A 21,546-nucleotide genomic window follows, 5' to 3' on the forward strand; every position below is an offset into this window, starting at 1 on the left:
AAATGGTTTGACACAGACTAGAAGGGCCAAAGGGCCAGTTTCTGTGCAGTAATGTTCTGTGGTTCTATCAGCCATTATTTTTATTGGCTTTGGTCCCCTCCATGACTCTATGGATTTATGGGTCCCTTTCCCTGTGAAGCAGTCGTTTTGGTTACTTCCTCTACCGACTACATAAAAAATATTTATGTTTCGTGAGGTGGAAAGTAAACAAGACTTTTACTTAAATGTACTGTGGTCCCCAGAGGGGCCATAGGGCCTTGTTAAGAATGGCTGATGTGGGGTGGCACTGTTAACGTCACGTTAGCGCAATGCTGTTACAGCACCAGCAACTGGGGTTTGAATCCAGCACTGTCTGTAAAGAGTTTGTATGTTTCCCCCATGTCTGCGTGGGTTTTCCTCAGGCGCTCCAGTTTCCTCCCACTCTTTAAAATGGATGGGGGGGGTTGGGGTTGTAGATCAATTGGGTGTAATTGGGCGGCATGGGCTTATTTTCTGTTAAATGAAAATAAAACTGGGGTGTATGGACTAGAGGGCGTAAGTACATAGGAAACAAAAAGATACAGAAATACTGGAGGAACTCAGCAGGTCTTGCAGTGTCCATAGGAGGTAAACATGTACAGTAAAACCCACTTAGCTGGAATTCAAGCAATTGGAAGCCTCAAGCAACCAGCAAAAAAAAGCCAAAAATAAATAAGTTAAAAAATGCAGAAGTTTAAAATTGGCACGCTTCATCGTTAGTTTGCCAACATGCAATCTCAATCTAATATTCACTTATCTGGCATCTACCATAGGTGCCGGATACCAGGGATTTTACTGTGTTTCGGCATGAGTCCTTACTTAAGGTATGAGTAATAAAGGTCAGGTGTCTGTATTGAAAACCTGGGGAAAAGGGAAGAATGGAGATCAACAGACAAAAGGTATTAATTGGATAGGATAAGAGGACAGGAGAGAGGAAACGTAAGGACGGATTGTTGGGGATATCCTCCTTCAAACAACGTAGCTTCCCCTCTACCACCATCAACTTGCACATCTGCCCTGGCCTCCTCTGCTCCTGTGTGCAAGGACAGGCTTCCCCTTGTCCTCACCAACCACTCCACCAGCCTCCACATACAACATAGCATGCTCTGCAATTTCACTATGTTATCCATCCTCGAGACATGTATTCCCTTCTCCACCTTCTGCAGTGACTCCTTCCGTGACTGCCTTGCCCAGTCCAGCCCACCAATCGCCCCCTTGGCACCTTCCCCTGTGACCGCAGGAGATGATCCACTTGGCCCCTCATCTTCTCCCTCATCGCCATTTGGAGCCCCAAATAGTCCTTCCAAGTGAAACAACAATTGTGAATCTGCAGGGGTTATCTAATGCATCTGGTGCTCCCATCATGGTCTCGACATCTGAGAGTCTGGAGACACACTGAGAGATGGTTTGTTGAGCACCTTGTCTCTGTTGTTGCAGTAGTATGGACCTCCCAGTGGCCACCTATTTCTATTCCCCATCCCATTCCCTTACTGACATTGTCTGTCCATGGTCTCGTACGCTGCCAGACTGAGACCACCCACATATTGGAGGAACAGCAGCTCATCTCCCATCTGGGCATCCTCCAACCAAACTGCATTTAACATCAACCTCCCCCCCACCCCCAATCTTTCCTGATGTTCTTTCTCTCTCTCTCTCTCTCTCTCTCTCTCTCTCTCCCTCCCTCTCTCCCCCTCTCCCCCCCCCCTCCTTTCATAGGACCAAAAACACTGCCACTTCCCCAATCAATTCTCACCTTTCCTCCCTCCTGTCCTCTTTATTATATCAAATTAACAAAATTAACACCTTTTGTCTGTTCGCCTGTATTCCTTTCTTCCCTTTTAAATACAGGTTCCTGTCTTTTTTACTCATAGCGTGAGGAAGGGCTCAGGCCCAAAAAGTCGATAATATTTCTTTACCTCTTATGGACACTGCGAGACCGGCTTTGTTCGTCTAGCAGGTCTATATTTTTTGTATTTTTACTACAATCACAAGGCACTTTCAGGTGGCCAATTGTCCCGCTTGTAAAGCTGCATATTTTGGCAATATGCGGGTGTTGGGAGGCCACATGAATGTGCAGGTGGTGCTTGCAAGGCGAACTTTGTAACCCTCCTCCGAGAGGGATAATCACCGCAGCACAGTAGCCTCCCCAGGATGACAGTCACATGGCAAGCGCCTGATAGCTCCTCTCCCAGCTGCCCATTCCCCCAGCGCACGACATCAGGGCAGGGGCAGCTGGCTGGGCTGTCAGCGCGGGGATTGCAGAGCTAGAGCAGCTGGCGTGGGAGAACAGGGGCTGGAGTGGCCAGCGGGGGAAAACAGGGGCTGGAGCGGCCGGCAGGAGAGAAGGGGACTGGAGCGGCTGGCAGGAGAGAAGGGGACTGGAGCGGCCGGCGGGAAAGAAGGGGGCTGGCCGAAACAATGCTGGTATCTGACTCGAGCGCCATACTCACCCGCTAGCCGCTCCAGCCTCCTTCTCACCCGCCGGCTGCCCCAGCCCCCCCTCCTCTGCTGGCCGTCCCAGCCCCCCAACCCTCCCCCGCCGGCCGTCCCAGCCCCCCTCCCCCGCTGGCCATCCCAGCCCCCCCCCCCTCCCGGCGGCCGTCCTAGCCCCCTTCTCCCCCGCCGGGGGGCAGAGCGATCAGTGTGGGGACATTCCATGGGGGATATCCCCGCACTGATAGCCCGTGCTGGCTGTCCCAGATGACAGCCAGCCATCCTAACTTGACAGCTCAAGGGACAGGAGGCGGAGTGCGCTCAGATGTGCATCCCGGTGCAGCTGTCCCTTCACGTGGCCAGTGCTGTGCTTTTAGCGCTGCCACCTGAACGGCAAATCAAAGGGCCGCTTTCTCTTCTTCAGGCACATTCTTAGCGGAGAATACACCTGAAGAAGCCTACAGAGTCTTCAGATGTTCGTGTTTCAAAATATAGAAACGAGGCCTGGGGGAGATCAGTGGTGACCATATTGAATGGTAGGGTGTGCTAGAGGGGCTGAGTAGCCTGCGCCCACTCTTGTTTACGTGATGCAGTTGGAGGAAGGAAGGGACTGCAGAGGGATAAGGAGGGTGGTTGATGCAAGTGATTGGCAGAGGGGGGAAAAGAGGTTGGTGTGGGTCCAGAGCTCACTGCTGCCAAAATTGGGAGAAATGGGTCTTCATCTTCACATAGACCCTGGTGTGTGTATTTGGAGCAGTGGCCCACAGGATGGCAGCATCAGGTGGTGAGCATGGCCTCCTCTTGTCGATTCCACAAGGGTGACATGGGTGGAGACCAGAGAGAGACCCGAGCTCATGCCTGGGAGTGGAGGGGTGGAGGAGCAACAGAGTTATAGAGGGAGGGATAGTTGCCCTCCTTGGAACAGGCCTGACCTGCTCATTCCGAGGCAGGAGCTGCAATCCTGTTGTTACCGGTTCCTCTCTCTTGGAGAGTGGTGGATGTATGGAATTCGCTGCATGAGGAGTTGGTCGAGCCTGGTACAGCCACTGCATTCAGACAAGGTGGAGCGGGACACAGTTCCAGCGCAGGCAAATGGGACCCATCCTCCGCTGTCTTACTTTGGCTATCAGACTCGTTGGTGCAGCTAACTCGTCTTCCTCTGAAGCTGTTTGTACAAGCATGAGAGGCAAATACTGGCCAGGGCGCAATAGCTTTGCTCCTTCGAACAAAGAAAGAGATCATCATCAGCCACAGGCAGTGTTAGGGGTGGGGGGGGTGGGCTGTAGCTGAGGTGGCCTTGAGTTCGTTCTTTGTGAAGCACTGTTTTAGAGCTTTGTGGCTGCAATGCTCTCTGCCCACGGTGGGCACGTGACCAGACGATCTCATGACAGCTGGGAGTTCACAGGAAGTGCACTGGAACTCAATAACACGCTTGCCAACACACAACCTGCCCTGTTTCTTTAAAGCCCATCGATCGAGGGAGACCGCAGTGCTCTTCTAGGGGTCTGGTAGCATCTGTGGAGGCAGCAGGGTGGTCACTGTGAGCTGGAAGCAAGGGGGTTGGTGGGATGTAGGCCACGCAATGAACCACATGTGAAGCAGACCACAAGGCCTGAGTCCACAAATGTGGCATTGTTGGTGTAGCAGCTAGCACCAGTGACCTGTTTTCGAATCCAGTGTGCTGTCTGTAAGGAGCTTGTATGTCCTTCCGATGTCTGTGTGAGTTTTCCTCCAGGTGCTCCGGTTTCCTCCACTGTTCGAAATGTACCAGAGTTTGTAGGTCAAATGAGTTTCATTGGCCGGTAGAGACTGTAACCGTGTTGTATGTCTAAAAAAAAATGAAGTCTCAGATTGAAGTTCTCCAGCCTGCGCACGATGCCTATCCCTCTGTTCCCTGCTTGATCATGTGGCTTTGTAGCAGTCTGTTCCACAGTAATGTCATATATGCTTCCACTACAGCCTTTGGCAGCTTGTTCCAGGCACCTAGCACCCTCTATGTAAAAAAAAATGTCCTGCACTTCTATCTTAATCTTCCATCCTCAACCCCCACACCTTAAACAGTCCTCCAGTACACAACACGCTTTCCTGGGGAGGAAGATTCCGACTGTCTCCCCGATCTGAGCTGCTCATAACTTGGATCAGGTTTCCCCCTCAACCCAAGCCTGTCTAACCTCTCCCCGTAGCTCCTACCCTGTATCTAAGCGAGCAACATCCTGGTAAATCTATAGTAAAGGACCTAAAATCTGGACTGCTTAGGGATTGGGTTGGTCTTGATTTTTGGATTCTCAAGCAGTACATCTGTGATGCTTAAGGAATGCACGCCGGCCGTGCATGAAAAAGCCGAAAGTTTTCGAGTCTGGATTTCTAGCATCCTGATTTTCTGACTTTTACTGTATTTCCAAAGTCTCCACATGCTTCCTGGCACAGGCGACTAGAATCATACACAGTGCTCCGTGCAGCTGAGAAATGATCACTATTAAGAGGAGCTGGCAGGTGGTGAGGAGAGAGATGATAGGCAGATGGGGGATGTTATCCCCCGCCAGCCACTGTTTCCCAACAGGGATTAATATCGGGTGAGCGTAACTCTGGTCTTGTTGCCGTGACAACTTTGTTGGACTGTGTTCCCAGTCAGATTGCTTGCATGCAGGCAGAATGTGTGCTCCAATCTCTGCCCCTTTTCTCTCATCCAACACAGGCAGCAGCAGTCAAAACCTGACCCCTCTATCCGGGTTTAACGTGCTTCGGACACGCCGCGGAAGATGCTAAAAGGCAGCATGAATGGTTAACCTAAACACGGCTGCCGATTGTTCTTGTCTCATCTGTTCCCTGACCTTTTGGCCTCAGAGCTGTGTCACAGAGTTTTTGGTGGTACACAAGAGGGCTCTTCTATGCCTGTGCTGGCCTTTTTACCCATCAATCTCGTTTCCCATGTTAGGACCATATCCCACCATGCCTTGCTTATTCTGGAGTTTATCTAAATGTCTTAAACACAGTGACTCAATCTGATTCCACACCACCTCTGGCAGAAAGATCCAGCTACCAACCACTGTGAAAATAAAAAAAATCCTTGCCCCTCAGATCCCCTTTAAAACTTCCTTAACCTATTCCCACTTGTTGTTTGTTCCCCTAGGTGGGGAGAAAAATGTTGAAGATCAACCAAAATCGTGTCTGTGTTCTCTAGGGACCAGAGCTTTGAAATGCTCCCAGTCTCAATCCCCATTACCCTTCAATTTTTTTCCCCCAAAGATATCAATTTAAGTTGCATGTGCTTGTAATACCCTGGTCTTTGAGTGAGGGAGGTGTTCTCCAAATTCCTAATTAATCACAATCTGGTCTGGTCTGGTCAAAACCATCTGTAATTTTAAGGATTCCATTTCAAGCAAAAGTATCTCCAACCTGTTTATGTAAGCACTGTGTGGCTGAGATTGTGGGCTGTTAAGTGATCAACACCATTAACTCTTTAAAATTTAGACACACAGCGTGGTTACAGGCCCTTCTGGCCCGTGAGCCAGTACAGCCCAATTAACCTACCACCCACGGTCCGTTTTGATGCAGAAAAGGCATTTGATAGATTAAAATGGGGGCTATTTATTTAAAGTACTGAAGGTTTTTGGAATTCTGACAAGTTTTATAAATTGGATAAGAGCATTATATAATTCTCCAAAGGCTAAAGTGATTACAAATAAACAAATATCAAAATCCTTTTTGTTGGAAAGATCATCTAGACAAGGATGTCTGTTATCTCCTTTTTTATTTGGATTAGCTATAGAACCTTTAGCTGAGGTGATTAGAAGTAATAATGAGATTGAGGGCTTTAAGATACACGATAAAGAACACAAAATTAGTCTTTTTGCAGATGATGTAATGCTATATCTTACAAACCTTGAAAGTTCATTAAAAAAAAGTAAATGATTGATTGGCGGAGTATGGGTTAGTATCAGGTTACAAAGTAAATATTGATAAAAGTGAAGTGATGCCAATGATCGAGACAGACTAAGTTCAAGTTAAGAAAAGGACAAAATTTAAATGGCAGACTGGTGCAATTAAATATTTGGGAATTAATATTGATAAGAATTTAAATAATTTATTTAAATTAAATTACATACCTTTATTAAGGAAAATTAAAGATTTATTAAGATGGAAAAAATTGCCAATTTTTTTAATAGGAAGAATTAATTGTGTGAAGATGAATATCTTTCCTAGAATACAATACCTTTTTCAATCTTTACCAATTTTTGTACCGATAATATTTTTTCAGGATTTAAATAAAACTATAAGAAGATTTATTTGGAAGGATTAAATGCCTCAGGTGGCATTGGAAAAATTAACCTGGAAATTTGATCAAAGGGGACTTCGACGGCCTAATTTTAAAAATTATTATAAAGCAGCTCAACTTAGATTTTTGTCCTCTTGTGGACTGGTGAAAAGATTGCATGGGTGAAAATTGAAATGAATAAAATAGGAGAAAGTAATTCTGAACATATTTTCTATAAATCATATGAGGGGTTATTAAAAGGAAAATCAGATCTACCAATTTCGAAGCATAAACTTAAAGTATGGAATGGAGAATGTGTAGAAGGGGGAATGAAGAATTACCAGTCAGATAAAATGAGATTAAATCAAAATCCTTTCATTCCTTTTATGGTTGATAACCGTTATTTTGATGTTTGGCATAATTGTGGATAATAAAAATAAGGGATTGTTTTTTTTTCTTGATTTTTGATAAGTATATAGGTACGCAATCCTTTATCCGGACATCTAAAATCCGGAAAGCTCCAAAATCCGGCGGTCGGGGGAGGCGGCCGAGGGACCGGCGGTCAGGGGTGGCGGCCGAGGGACCGGCGGTCGGGGGAGATGGCTGGGTGACTGGAAGGGGAAGGGGATGGGGGTGGATACGGCAGCACAATTTGGATGGGCTTTCCGAAATCTGGAAAAATCTGAAATTCGGAACACACTGTCCCCCAAGAGTTCCAGATAAAGGATCGTGTACCTGTAATATACCACGTAATACTATTTTTTCTTATTATCAACTAAAATCATATTTAAAAAAAATATTAGGGAGGAACTTTAAATTGCCAGAACAAAGACTATTTGAATATCTAATAATGGATACATTTATTGAAAGATTTATTACTAATATGTCTATTAAATTGCAAGAGACTACTCTGAAAAAATATTTATTTAAATCTAAATCTAGATGGGAGAAAGATTTAAATATACAGATTCAAGACAAAGTATGGTCAAAGTTATATGAAAGTGTAACTGATAGAATTAATGTTAGATATCAAATGGTACCATTTAATTTTTACATCAGTTATATTATACTCCATATAAATTGCATGTACTTCATTCGAATAGTTCTGATCAATGCTTTAGATGTAGTAAAGAAGTAGGATCTTTTTTGCATGCATCTGGCAATGTGAAAAGGTAGATAAGTTTTGTAAGGATATACGTATTTTATTGGGATAAGTTTTGAAGGATCCTGGAGTATTATTATTGGGAGATATTTGCCAATTGAAGTTAAATACGTATTTATCAAAAGAAGTTTTTAAGTAGCAATAACAAATAAATCTATATCTATGGAAATCTGGTGATATTGTGGGATTGAATAGATGGTGAATGTAATTATTGTATATCATTAGAGAGAATAAAGTATAATTTACAAAGTCAACCAGAAAAATTTGATAAGATTTGGAAACCCTACATGGATTTTATTGCTACGATTTTCCTTGCAGTGTCCACATGCCCCATCCAACCCGCTCTAATTAGTTATGATCTAAGATCGTTATGTAAATTCCAATTAATTGATCATAAGATATAGGTTTATTAGGGCTTTTTCTTTTTTCTTCCTACTTTTTTGGGGAAGGCAGGTGGGGGGGGGGGAAATATATAAAATTGTATTATTTTTGTGTCATAATTTTAACTTTTTCATGTTATGGATAAATACTGTATATGTTTTGACGCAAATAGAAAATAAAATTTTCCAAAAGAAAATGGTGACATTGCTGACGATTGTCAGTACTCTGTGTCTGGATTCATCCTGACTTGTCGGAGGTCTTTAGTACATTGCAAGCTTGCATTTCCCTTGGGCCAGCAAAGTAGCTCAGCATGCTGTGGTAAAGTTAGTGGACTGATACCCTCAGATTCAAATGCCGTTGTTTGAGATCAGAATTAAAACAAGTTTCTACTCTCTGTAAGCATCAGGCAGTAAAACTGATGATCCAGCGCATCTAGGATGTCAGTGCCAGATGAGAGGTTTTCCAGATGGACAAGTACTATTCCTATTAATATCTCAATGCTTTTTTAATTCACGTTGTTAAGATGTTTTGCTCTGTTCTAATAAGTTGTAAAGGGAATGTGGGAAACAAAGCCCAGTGAATTCAGAGGTGCAAGGACAGGGGTCTTGTTGAGTGGAAGGGAGTGGAGCAAACCTCGGCTCGAGCTTATTACTGAAATAAGAATTTCCAAATGGACCGACAGCATATTGCAGTGAAAAATTCACCAGGGTCGTGGATGTCCTTGAGGGTGGAGTGAGTTTGCTGTCCTTTCCCTGGTTCATGACTGATTCAAGGACGTCGAGGGGTGAGCAGGAAAACATCCTCCTGTCCATCAGCAGTCCAGAGATGTCTGTTACTTCAAATTCAAGTTTATTATCATTGCCCTGTACATTTGCAACTTGACAAAACAGTGTTTCTCCTGACCAGGGTGAGCACACAGACACACAAGTTCACGTGTGCACACACACACAAGCACATGTACACACATACGCGCACCTACATAGATGCTTGTACATGTGAGTGTGCACGCACAAACCCTGGCATAGACACCCACAGGCAGCACATAATAATCACATATATACATTAAGATATAACAAAATAAAATAAATATATATAAATATTTTTGGGCCCATGATTCCGGTTGGCCTTCCTGAACCATGCTCTCTCTCTCTGTCATCTCTGCAGGACTGGCAGCCCCCATTTGCCGTTGAAGTTGACAACTTCAAGTTCACGCCTCGAATTCAGCGCCTGAACGAGTTGGAGGTAAATTTCCCAGCGCCCCCTCCCCTCCTCTCTGACTGAGGGGGAAGTGGGCAAATTCTCACTCGCATGTCAAATTTCTACTTCCTTCCACCAGCAGAATCCATCCGGAGTGACGAGGAAGCAGCTGAGATGGGGACAGGGTGGGGACAGGGACCTATCACCTCCTTTGTATGGTGGCTCTTCAGAGCTGCCAGCACTGCAACGAACAGGGAAGTGTGGTGTGATGTCACAAGGTGAGAGATGGGGGGAATGGAGAACGGGAAAGGCATTGAAGCTCTTCTGATAATGCAGTGTAGCCAGCACTGAAGCCATGTAGAAGGATCATGATAAGACATAAAAGGGTTGGATAAACTTAGCAGGTCTCACAGCATCCATAGGAGTCAAAGATACATCACCAATGTTTTGTGTCTGAGCCCTTTGTCAAGGTACAAGCAAAAAAACAGGCAGGTGCCTGAGGGAGGAAGGAGCAGGGGGAGGAGCACAGGCTGACAGGCAAAAGGCCATGGGTGGACATGGATCAGAGAGCAAAGAGGAAAGGTGAGAATTGATTGGGGGAAGGTGGTAGCTCTATGAATGAAGGAAACAAGGATAGGAAACAAAAGAGAGACAAGGCATGGGGTGATGGAGGAATGGAGACAGGATAGGGAATGAGAGAGAGAGAGAGATAAGGGGTGGGGAGCTGGAATAACAGAAACAGAAGGATAGGAAATGAGAGAGACACACAAGAGGTGGAGAGATGGAGAAATGGAGACATAGGGAATGAGAGAGACAAAGGATGGGGAGATGGAGGGAAGGAGACAGGGATAGGGAATGAGAGAGAGAGAGAGAGAGAGACAGACAGTCAAGGGGTGGGGAGATAGAGGAATGGAGATGGGATAGGGAACAAGAGAGAGAAAGTGTATGCCCAGTCAGAAAATGAGGTGTTCCACCAATTTAAGGGTGGTCTCAGTCTGAGTGCATAAGACCATGGACGGATATGCTAGCAAGGGAGCGGGGCAGGGCAATCGAGATGGGTTGCCACTGGGAGGTCCCCGCTATTACAGAAAACAGAGCAAAGACAATCAGTGAAGCAATCTCCCACTCTCTGTCCAGATGTAGAGGAGGCCACAACGGGAGCACCGTATGCAGTAGCGAACCCATAATGACCCCTACGTGTGCACCAAAATTCTTGCTTGCTGCAGCTGAACTGGTACTATTTTTTAAAAATCTACAAATGTACACGTTAAACTAATAAGAGAAAATAATATTAAGGATAAATAAGAAAAATTCACAGTTACCACCAAAAAGTGGTGTTATAAGCCTGCAGACTGGCCTTTTTGTGGAGTTGGAGTAGTTTAGCATCAGTGTATCAAGGGGAGACTATTTACAAGAAACCATTTTTGAACCTGGAGGTGCTGGTCTTCATGCTTCTGTACCTATCAAACTATGGAATGATACAGAATATAGAGGGATCAGAGGTGGAGAGGGTGAGCAAATAAGTTCTTGGGAGTCATTATCTCGGAGGATCTTTCCTGAACCCAACATACTAACGGCATTGTGAAGAAAGCACCTCAGTGCCTCTAGTTCCTCGGGAGTTTGTGGAAATTTGCCATGACGTCGGGAACCCTGGCAAATTTCTACAGGGGTGTGGTGGAAAGTGTGCTGACCGGCTGCATCGTGGTCTGGTATGGGGACACCAATACCCCTAAGTGTAAAGCCCTGAAATGTAGTGGACCCAGCCCAGAATATCACAGGCAAAGCCATCCACGCCATTGTGATGCTGCCGTCGGAGAGCAGCAGCGATCATCAAGGATCCACACCACCCAGCACACACTTTGTTCTTGCTGCTATCATCAGATCTAGGTGTCACAAGACTCGCACCACCAGGTTCAGGGACAGCTGCTACCCCTCCACCATCAGACTCCTCAACAACAAACTCAATCAGGGACTCATTTAAGGATTATTTCTTGTGCACTTTATTGATTTTTTTTTACCCACTCTGTATTGCACAGTCAGTTTGTTCACATTTCTTTATCTGTTTACATTGGGTAAAGTTTTTTTTGATAATTCTGCCTGGCCTGCAGGGAACAGGATCTCAGGGTTGTTTGTGATGTCGTGTATGTACTCTGACAATAAATCTGAATTTCTTTTGCCTTAAGGGAGCAGTGAGTTGAGATTGTGACCACATTATGGGGGATTTCACATATTGTGTGTGCCGTGCCCCTCACTCAAACCCCATGATGATGTGTTCCTTCTGTTCCCCATGGTGATGTGACCATCGGGCTCTTCCTGTGCAGGCTCAGACGAGGGTCAAACTGAACTTTCTGGACCAGATCGCAAAGTTCTGGGAATTGCAGGGTTCCACGTTAAAAATCCCCAATGTGGAGCGGAGAATCCTGGACTTGTACAGCCTGAACAAGGTAATGGCGGGTGAGGGGGAGACTGCAGCAGTGCTGTGTCAAGGAGGAAGCTGAGTGAGTCCCCCATGCAATGGCTGGTCTCTGCCTGGCTGGATCAGTGATCTACGGGCGGCTCCAGACACCCCGAGGATTGATGCTGTCCTTTGGCACTGACTGCATTGGGTTCACACCTCCCTGTGACCGGATGGGTTTTACCCTCACCCCTTGGGGCTCCAAATTGAAATTAAATTTTGACACACCACGGTAACAGGCCCTTCCAGCTCACGCCGCCCAATTATACCGAATTGACCTACAACCCCAGTAGATTTTGAAGGGTGGGAGGAAATGGGTGCACCCGGGGAAAACTCATGTCGACACAGGGAGAAGGTACAAATTCCTTCCAGACTGCACAGGATTCGAACCTGAGTCACTGGCACTGTAACAGCGTTGTGCTAACCTTGCTGCCATAAAAATGAGATACCTCCCACGTTCCAAAGACCTGCGGGTTAATTATCTGTTGCTAATTTCCTTTTGTGCATGGTTGAGGTTGGCGGGGGGAGAAGAGATGATGAGAATGCAGGCCTTTACAAAGTGGGATTAGTCAAAGATGGGCGGACATTTGTGGGGGGAGGGGGGTTTAATGCAGCAGGCCTCTGGGCCTATTGCTGTACAAGCCCACTAATTCAACACCTGAATCCATTCTCTGGTGAATGAACCCTGGTGATGGACTGCAGACTCTAGGGGAGCAGCAGGCAGGGCACCAGCAATGGTGGGAGAACACCCTCCCCCCACTCCCATTGAGAAGGAGAAGCAGTGGAGACGAGCCCAAGGACTGTGACCCTGGTAGCAGATCAGTGAGAAGCTGTGTGGCTGAAGGACACAATAGGTGGCTAACTGTTCACGATTTGTGGGCGAGGAACCCCTGCAGACTGAGGGGGTGCTGGTGACTTGAGGTTGAAGGACTCACACCAGGCTGCCTGGATTCGAGAGGATGCTGAGGGTAAGGAGAGCCCTTGAAGAGCTTTGGGTGCTGAAGTTTTCCTCATCAGGTCAGAGGTTTGATCTGGAGCTTGGGTTGTCAATGGTTCGAACAGAAGTCTGTGCGGCTGTGGGAATGCTGGAGGCAAATCCACGGAAACTCTGTGTCTCTGAAAGGAATCTCCTCTGCTTCTCTTTCTCTTTACTGGGCAATGCTAATAGTGAATCTTTGTCTGTGGGGTAGTGGGATCGGTGTGGGAACTGATAGTGGGCTGCCAGGAGAGCGCAGGGCAGTGGGATCAGTGTGGGGACTGATAGCAGGCTGTTGGGAGAAAGTGAGGATGTAGGATCAGTGTGCAGACTGACACAGAGCTGTCGGGAAAGATTGGGGCAGTAGAATCGGTGTGAGGACTGATAGCGAGCTGTTGGGAAAACGTGGGTAAAGTGGGGGGACCGACATGGGGCTGTCGGGAGAGCGTGGGGCAGTGGGATCAATGTGGGGACTGACGGGGCTGTGGGGAGAGAGTGGGGCAGTGGGATCAGTGTGAGGTCTGAGAGTGGACTGTCAGGAGAGCGCGGGCAGTGCGATCTATGTGGGGACCGATAGTGGGTTGTGGGGAGAGCGTGGGCAGTGAGTCTGGGAACACAAAAAATTTTCCCATATAAATTAATGGCTTTAAGCCATTGCGGCTTACAAAAGGTTTCATTGAAATGCTCTACTTTCGGGGGATACCTGGATTACATTTTGTTTTATTGCACAGCAATAAATAGTATCAAATCTTCAAAGGGGTCTCCCTACAAACGAGCCTGTAGGATGGAGGTTGGGCCAATAATGGGGCTCACTTTCTCATACTTCTTCCAGGCTCAGCATGAGGTGCATCGATAAGGCAGATAGTCACCGACTTTTTCCTGCAGTAGGGGAGGTGTAAATCTGGAGGGTGCAGGTTTAAAGTGAGAGAAAGGGAGATTGAAAGGGATCTGAAGAGCAGGTTATCCATGTGGAGCTGGGAGATGTGTGGAATGAGCTGCCAGAGGAAGTGGTTGAGGCGTTGGCAATTGCAACACTCAAAATAAATTTAGACACGAACAAGGATAGGAACCAGCTCAAGCAGGCACCCACTGGGTTGGCAGGGACATGGTGGGCTGGCCTGTTTCCCTTACATCTAGGTAATTGTGCCATTTGTGGGGCTGCTGCAGTGGGCATGGATCTACCAGTGTCTAGGCCCGTAGTTTGCCCTCTACTCCCTGCACCGCTCACCTTGCCTCCTGCCTTTCAGATTGTCGTGGATGAAGGAGGCTACGAAGCCATCTGCCGAGACAGGCGGTGGTCCAGGGTAGCTCAACGGCTGGGCTACCCTTCAGGGAAAGGCATCGGCTCCCTGCTGCGCTCCCACTACGAGCGTGTCATCTACCCCTTTGACACCTTCCAGTCTGGAGCCAGCCTGGCGGTAAGGGGGCAAAGGGGCTGCCGGAGGGGAACAAAGACGAGAGGGGGGTGGGTACGTCCCAGGGGTGTGGTCGGTTGGTCGTTCAACCCGTGGCTGCAATCTCCAGGGACGCTCCTGGTGTAGGTTAGGGAAGCAGAGCTGAAGCAATGTCACAGGGGTCACCAAGTATGGGAGGGGTAGTGTCCTGGGGAACAACAATGAGGGAGAAACAGGGTCCTCGGGGAATAACACTTGAAGGAGAGGCATTGTCACAGGGGTCACCACAGTCTGGGAGGGGCAGGGTCCTGGGGGAACAACACTGAGGGAGGGGTAGTATCACAGGGCCCCCAAACTGAAGGAAGGGCAACAACACGGGCATGACAGTGTGGGGGGGGGGCAGTGACCTGGGGGAACAACACTAAGGGAGGGGCAGTGTACTGATGGAGGGCCAGATTTCATGGACTGCCACACTGTGGGAAGGGATGTATTAAGTGATGGGACAGTCTAAGACTCCCATCGAGTGGCTTGTCCAGGTTACAACAGCATTTGGATGAACTGGGGAAGTGAGCCAAGGAAAGACAGACGGGAGTGAACCTGGGCAAGAGCGAGGTGCAGCTCTCTGATAAGGACTGGCACAGCAAATGGCAGGGCTGAAGCTAAATGTGCGCAGTTCTGCTCACACAGCTAGAGGGAAGATAACATTTCAGATGTTAAGGATCCAGAAAAGGTTGCTGGGGGGGTGGGGGGGGGTGGGGAACTGAAGTGGGGGAATAGGAGCTTGAATTATCAGGTGACTAAGGCTTTTCCCCTGGACCACAGGAGGATGTGGGGGAAAATAAAATCAGGAGGGCACAGAAAGGTGAAATAGTCTATCCCAGGGCAGTGAAATCTAAAGCCAGAGGGGAAAGATTTGTGGGGGAACTGAGGGATACCTTGATGCTTGGACAGGAAAGTTTACAAGGGATAGGGCCAAGCCTGGGCAGATGAGACGCACTCGGTGGGCATGAACAAGTTGGGCTGTTTCCACGTTGGAGAGTGATGCAGTCAGACACGGCGATAGTTCTGCGGGCCTCCTGTACGGATACTGAGCCTCTTGGGCTCCCCTCCCCAAAACCGTGCAGCTGTTTATGACGTGCTGTCTTCTTCTGCGTGTAACCCTGCAGTGCCAGCCGGGGCCCCAATTTGACAGCGAGGAGAAGGACCGGGAGTACAAACCCCACAGTATCCCTCTGCGTCAATCCGTGCAGCCCTCCAAGGTGAACAGTTATGGCCGCCGAGCCAAGAGGCTTCAGGCTGAGGTGAGTGACGTAGCAGGAATCCCAGGCCTGTCCAGGGCCTCCCAACTGGCCACGGTTTGACTCTCATGGAAGTAGGGCTTGCAGCCGCATTCTATGGAGTGTAGAGGCAGGAACACCTGACAGCAGGAGGTGTGGTGTGGAGGGAAGGGCAATGGAGTGTCACAAGGAAGGGGGCAGTGAGGAGGGAACATTGCTCTGCAGAAGGAGAAGAGCAGAGGGGAGGGTGCATCCCTGTGTGGAGGGACGAAGGAGGGAGGGGTGGAGAGGAGAGAGCAGCAAGAAGGGAGTGTTGCTCTGCGGGAAGAATGGAGAGGAGGGCAGAGTGGAGGGAGGAGTGGAGAGAAAGGTGCACTGCTGTGTAGAGGGTGTGAGGAGGGAGGGTTGGAGAGGAGAGAGCAGCGAGGAGGGAGTGAGGCAGCATTCTCTGTCCTGTTTTCCATTCTCCTGGGGCTGACATGATGTGCATGGCAGCTGAGTCACATGCGCAGCTCAGCGAGCTTCTCTGCTTGGAAACTGTGTGCTGGGGGCTATGTTTCTCTGCGGCTGGCATGGTGACTTGCCCTGGCCCAGGCCAGGGGCTTTGGGTTTCTGGGGGATGGGGGTCTCCATCCAGTAGTTAACTCTTCCATCCTTTGTGTGTAGGCGGAGCCGACGGAGGCGGATATCGCCAAGAACCCAGAGCTGAAGAAGCTTCAGATCTATGGAGCAGGTCCCAAAATGGTGGGACTAGGGCTGGTGGTGAAAGATCGAGGCAGTAGGAAGAGAGGTGCGTAACTGCTCCCAGAGTGGAGCTCTGCTTTACCCTCAATCTCTTCGCTATTGACAGCCTGTGGCTTGTGCTTGTCTTCTCCCCCTCATTTTCATCTCTCCCTCCTGCATGTTCCTCTCTCTCTTTACCCTTTCTCTCCCTGCCCCTTCATTCACCCTCCCCTCACTCCCCACTGTTACCCTCTCCTTCCTTATCTCTCATTCCCTCTCCCCCTCCTTCCCTGCTTTCTCTCTCTCTCTCTTTCCCCCTCTCTGGCCCCTCTCTTGCACTTGTGCAGACTGTGTGAAGAGAGATCCCTCTGACTGTCACTGTACCTCTCCTGGTGAAGTCGTTCATTTCCTCCTCTTTCGGGGATGAGTTCTCCCGCTCCCCTGCTCCAGCCCGGTACCCTCCCTGCTCGCTGTGACACCGTTCCTCCCACTCCTCACCCCCACAGACAAGGATTGCCTCGACTGCCCGCCCACTTTGGTGGTGAAGGAAGAGAGTGTGGCAGATCAGAAGCCGGATCTGTGTGCTCTGGAGCAGGTCAAGGAGGAGCGCTGTGGGACGGACCCCTGCGGCAAGATGACCATGAGGCTGAGAAAGGGAGCCGCCTCTTCGCAGCTTCTCAGTGAACATGTGAATGTAAGTCTCCCTCCACCTCCTCCCACACTCCACCCCACCCCAGGCAGCTTGGCATGTATCATAACAAGCCGATTCTAGCAGGGGGGGGGGGGGGGGTTGTGGGAAAGCATCAGGGTGGCCTGCACATCTCGGAATCCTGGGGTCCCCTGTCACCGCCTGAGTCACCTTGGCAAGTGAATTATCTGTCCTCAGAAAGTCTCCCTTGCCGTGCATGCGAGGGGTAGTCCTGTGAAAGTAAAAACCCCTGGTATCCGACATATTGGGGGGATCGGTAGATGGCGGATAAGTGATTTTTCCGGTTACTTGAGATTGTGTGTTGCAAACTAATGGTGAGGCGCCCCAATTTTAAACCAGAGCTTTTTATTTATTTATTTTCTAGGGGGGACATTTTGCCAGTCACCTGAATTCCGGATAACAGGAATTTTACTGTATTCTCTGATCCTGGGAGAGAGATGTGATCCTGTTCACCTCTTCCACAAATTCACCACCCTCTGGGGAAAGAAATCTCTCCTTATCTCTGTTCCCAACTCCCCCAGCATAGGAAACATCCTCTCCACATCCACTCTCCAAGCCTTTCAGCATTCGATAGCTTTCAATGAGATTTCCCCCTGCCACCCCCATTTCTTCTAAACTCCAGTGAATACAATCCCAGTGCTTTCAAATGTTTCTCATATGAAAACTTTCACTCCAGGTTTCTGTTAGTCTCCCAAGTACCCTTATGTCTCCTTTCCTTCTATCTCTCTCCCTCTCCCTCCCTCCTTTCCCTCAGAGCTAAGAACCCTCCCCCTCCCCCATAATTTCTCACCTTCCCTCTCTCCTATCCTCCTATCCACATACAGTTAATTCCTTTTGTCTGTTGGTCTGTACTCCCCTTGCCCCATCTTTCCTTCTCCCCAGCCTTTTAATTTGGGCATCTGCCTGCTTTTTATTCACACCTTGAGGAAGGAAGGGTTCAGGCTTGAAACATCGGTGATATATCTTTACCTCCTATGGTCGCCATGAGACCTGCTGAGTTCCTCCAGCATTTCTGTGTCTTTTCATTCACAACCTTGCATACCTCCTCTCCAACGCCAGCACATCCTTCTTTAAATATGGAGTCCAAAACTGCTCACAATATTCGAGATGTGGTCTGACCAGTGCTTTGGAAAGCCTCAACATCACATCCCTGTTTTTGTAGTCATTCCCTCTTGAGTAATTGGGTGAGCTCCCCACCCCAGGAATCCTGATTCCTCCCACTTCTTACCCCAAAGACCGGGGGGTTAAATAGCTGCAGTAAAGTGCCTCTGGTATAAATGAGGGAAAGTAAAGTCACTTGGTTGGGGGACGAGTGTAAGTGGGAGCTAGTTGGTCAACATGGTCACATGGGGCCAAAGGGCCTGACTGTTGTATGACTCTCTGTTGATTTTATTCCCCTATCTACATAGGACCAGTGGTCTGGAACTGCTGGTCAGATCCCCTCTCTCTTTTTGATAGGCTGGGAAGTGGGAGGGTCCTTGATGGGCCAGTCTGACTCAGTATGTGGGCAGAGGGCCAAATGGCAGCATTCAGTACGCTTCTCTCCGTCCTCGATAGGCACTGGAGGGAGGGGGAGATGAGGAATTGAGGCTGCAGTAAGTTTCACCAACTCCCTCTGTCCAGGTACCAGCTGAATCCTCTCTCGGGACAGAGACTCCCCCTTTCCCCCTCCCTCAAGACCCCGAACCTACCTCGGAACCCCAGTTTCCCCCTTCCCCCACCCTGAGGACCCCAGCTCTTCCCCCATTCCCCCTCCCTGAGGACCCTGGTTTCACCCCACCAGTCACTGACCAACCCTCCCTCAGAACCCCAGCTTCCCCCTCTTCCCTCCAGACACTGACAGGCCCTCCCTCAGCATCTATTCTCCCGCCCCCCCCCCCCCCCTTGGGACCCCAGCTCCCTTTGGAACTACGTTCCTCTCTTGAACTGATGCATTTGTCGCTGATGGTTTGCAGATGGAGCCGTGCGTCTGCGTGATCTGCTCTCGCGGGGCCGAGGACGCCAAGATGGCCCTGTGCGAGAGCTGTGAGGACAGCTACCACATCTTCTGCCTCATCCCCCCGCTACCTGAGATCCCCCGAGGAGAATGGCGTTGCCCCAAGTGCGTTGTCGAAGTAAGGCCACTGGTGAACTGTGGGGGTTCTGGGTGGTAGGGTTGCAACGCGCTCCCCTTGACTCCCAGCACTGTGTCTTACCATCACGGAGCAACCAGGCAGCAACCCCTCACTCCCTTTCCCCACCCCCAGTGTATCACTGAATCCCCACCATTATGCACTTAGCCTCTCTGCCATGAAGCTCCACCAATCCCAGTGTAATTCTCCCCTCAATTCGCACATGCCCACCCACTGATAGACATGGGCCGGCCAATAACACACAGGTCTCCTGGATGTGGAGGGAACATGTGAGCCGGAGGGATCATGGGGAGGGAGGTATTAATCAGAACCCCGGTCTCCAGAGGAGTGAGGAAGGTCAATCTGTCCTACACACACTGACAGCTTACACACACAGTTCAGTCACTGGTGCACAACACTCGGTGGGTCTTTGAGAAAGTATTAGTTGAATTGTAGCCCACCTGCACAGCCCTGCTCTTCAATCTCATCCTCTTGTTCTTTGAATAGTCCTTTCCCTTTGGCTGTGCCCGTTGACTTGTGTTCTCTTTCAGGAGTGTAAAAGACCAGCAGAGGCGTTTGGTTTTGAACAAGCGACCCGTGAGTACACGCTGCAGAGTTTTGGTGAGATGGCGGACAGCTTCAAATCCGATTACTTCAATATGCCTGCTCACGTAAGTGTTTGCTGCACTGGTGCTCTCCCCTCACTCAACCTTATTTCTAAGCTCTTCTCTCCCACCTTGCGTTCTCCCCTACTCCTTTCTCCCCCCTCACTCAACTTTAGCTTAGTGCTGCTCTCTCCCCACTTCACGCTCTCCCCTACCCCTTTCTCCCACTCACAACCTCGACTCGGAGCTTCTCTCCCCCTCACAACCTCGACGGAGCTCCTCTCTCCCCGCCCCTTGCTCTCCCCGCCCCTTGCTCTCCCCGCCCCTTGCTCTCCCCGCCCCTTGCTCTCCCCGCCCCTTGCTCTCCCCGCCCCTTGCTCTCCCCGCCCCTTGCTCTCCCCGCCCCTTGCTCTCCCCGCCCCTTGCTCTCCCCGCCCCTTGCTCTCCCCGCCCCTTGCTCTCCCCGCCCCTTGCTCTCCCCGCCCCTTGCTCTCCCCGCCCCTTGCTCTCCCCGCCCCTTGCTCTCCCCGCCCCTTGCTCTCCCCGCCCCTTGCTCTCCCCGCCCCTTGCTCTCCCCGCCCCTTGCTCTCCCCGCCCCTTGCTCTCCCCGCCCCTTGCTCTCCCCGCCCCTTGCTCTCCCCGCCCCTTGCTCTCCCCGCCCCTTGCTCTCCCCGCCCCTTGCTCTCCCCGCCCCTTGCTCTCCCCGCCCCTTGCTCTCCCCGCCCCTTGCTCTCCCCGCCCCTTGCTCTCCCCGCCCCTTGCTCTCCCCGCCCCTTGCTCTCCCCGCCCCTTGCTCTCCCCGCCCCTTGCTCTCCCCGCCCCTTGCTCTCCCCGCCCCTTGCTCTCCCCGCCCCTTGCTCTCCCCGCCCCTTGCTCTCCCCGCCCCTTGCTCTCCCCGCCCCTTGCTCTCCCCGCCCCTTGCTCTCCCCGCCCCTTGCTCTCCCCGCCCCTTGCTCTCCCCGCCCCTTGCTCTCCCCGCCCCTTGCTCTCCCCGCCCCTTGCTCTCCCCGCCCCTTGCTCTCCCCGCCCCTTGCTCTCCCCGCCCCTTGCTCTCCCCGCCCCTTGCTCTCCCCGCCCCTTGCTCTCCCCGCCCCTTGCTCTCCCCGCCCCTTGCTCTCCCCGCCCCTTGCTCTCCCCGCCCCTTGCTCTCCCCGCCCCTTGCTCTCCCCGCCCCTTGCTCTCCCCGCCCCTTGCTCTCCCCGCCCCTTGCTCTCCCCGCCCCTTGCTCTCCCCGCCCCTTGCTCTCCCCGCCCCTTGCTCTCCCCGCCCCTTGCTCTCCCCGCCCCTTGCTCTCCCCGCCCCTTGCTCTCCCCGCCCCTTGCTCTCCCCGCCCCTTGCTCTCCCCGCCCCTTGCTCTCCCCGCCCCTTGCTCTCCCCGCCCCTTGCTCTCCCCGCCCCTTGCTCTCCCCGCCCCTTGCTCTCCCCGCCCCTTGCTCTCCCCGCCCCTTGCTCTCCCCGCCCCTTGCTCTCCCCGCCCCTTGCTCTCCCCGCCCCTTGCTCTCCCCGCCCCTTGCTCTCCCCGCCCCTTGCTCTCCCCGCCCCTTGCTCTCCCCGCCCCTTGCTCTCCCCGCCCCTTGCTCTCCCCGCCCCTTGCTCTCCCCGCCCCTTGCTCTCCCCGCCCCTTGCTCTCCCCGCCCCTTGCTCTCCCCGCCCCTTGCTCTCCCCGCCCCTTGCTCTCCCCGCCCCTTGCTCTCCCCGCCCCTTGCTCTCCCCGCCCCTTGCTCTCCCCGCCCCTTGCTCTCCCCGCCCCTTGCTCTCCCCGCCCCTTGCTCTCCCCGCCCCTTGCTCTCCCCGCCCCTTGCTCTCCCCGCCCCTTGCTCTCCCCGCCCCTTGCTCTCCCCGCCCCTTGC

At 50.8% G+C, this 21,546-nt stretch overlaps 1 protein-coding gene across 2 annotated transcripts in view; it reads left to right on the forward strand.

The window, feature by feature from the left end:
• kdm5c (lysine demethylase 5C) overlaps positions 1-21,546 on the forward strand; it is an 89,615-nt gene that overhangs the window by 35,589 nt on the left and 32,480 nt on the right. The window contains exons 2-9 of one of the 2 annotated variants that reach the window (XM_069929248.1): positions 9,414-9,491; positions 11,768-11,890; positions 14,125-14,295; positions 15,438-15,572; positions 16,215-16,338; positions 16,778-16,965; positions 18,936-19,094; positions 19,643-19,762. In XM_069929248.1, the coding sequence (XP_069785349.1) occupies positions 9,414-9,491; positions 11,768-11,890; positions 14,125-14,295; positions 15,438-15,572; positions 16,215-16,338; positions 16,778-16,965; positions 18,936-19,094; positions 19,643-19,762 (1,098 nt within the window). The remainder of the gene's footprint in view (positions 1-9,413; positions 9,492-11,767; positions 11,891-14,124; positions 14,296-15,437; positions 15,573-16,214; positions 16,339-16,777; positions 16,966-18,935; positions 19,095-19,642; positions 19,763-21,546) is intronic. The other variant, XM_069929249.1, reaches the window with a different exon arrangement.

The sequence above is a fragment of the Narcine bancroftii genome, chromosome 3 (genome assembly GCF_036971445.1).
Source record: "Narcine bancroftii isolate sNarBan1 chromosome 3, sNarBan1.hap1, whole genome shotgun sequence".
Taxonomy (NCBI): domain Eukaryota; kingdom Metazoa; phylum Chordata; class Chondrichthyes; order Torpediniformes; family Narcinidae; genus Narcine; species Narcine bancroftii.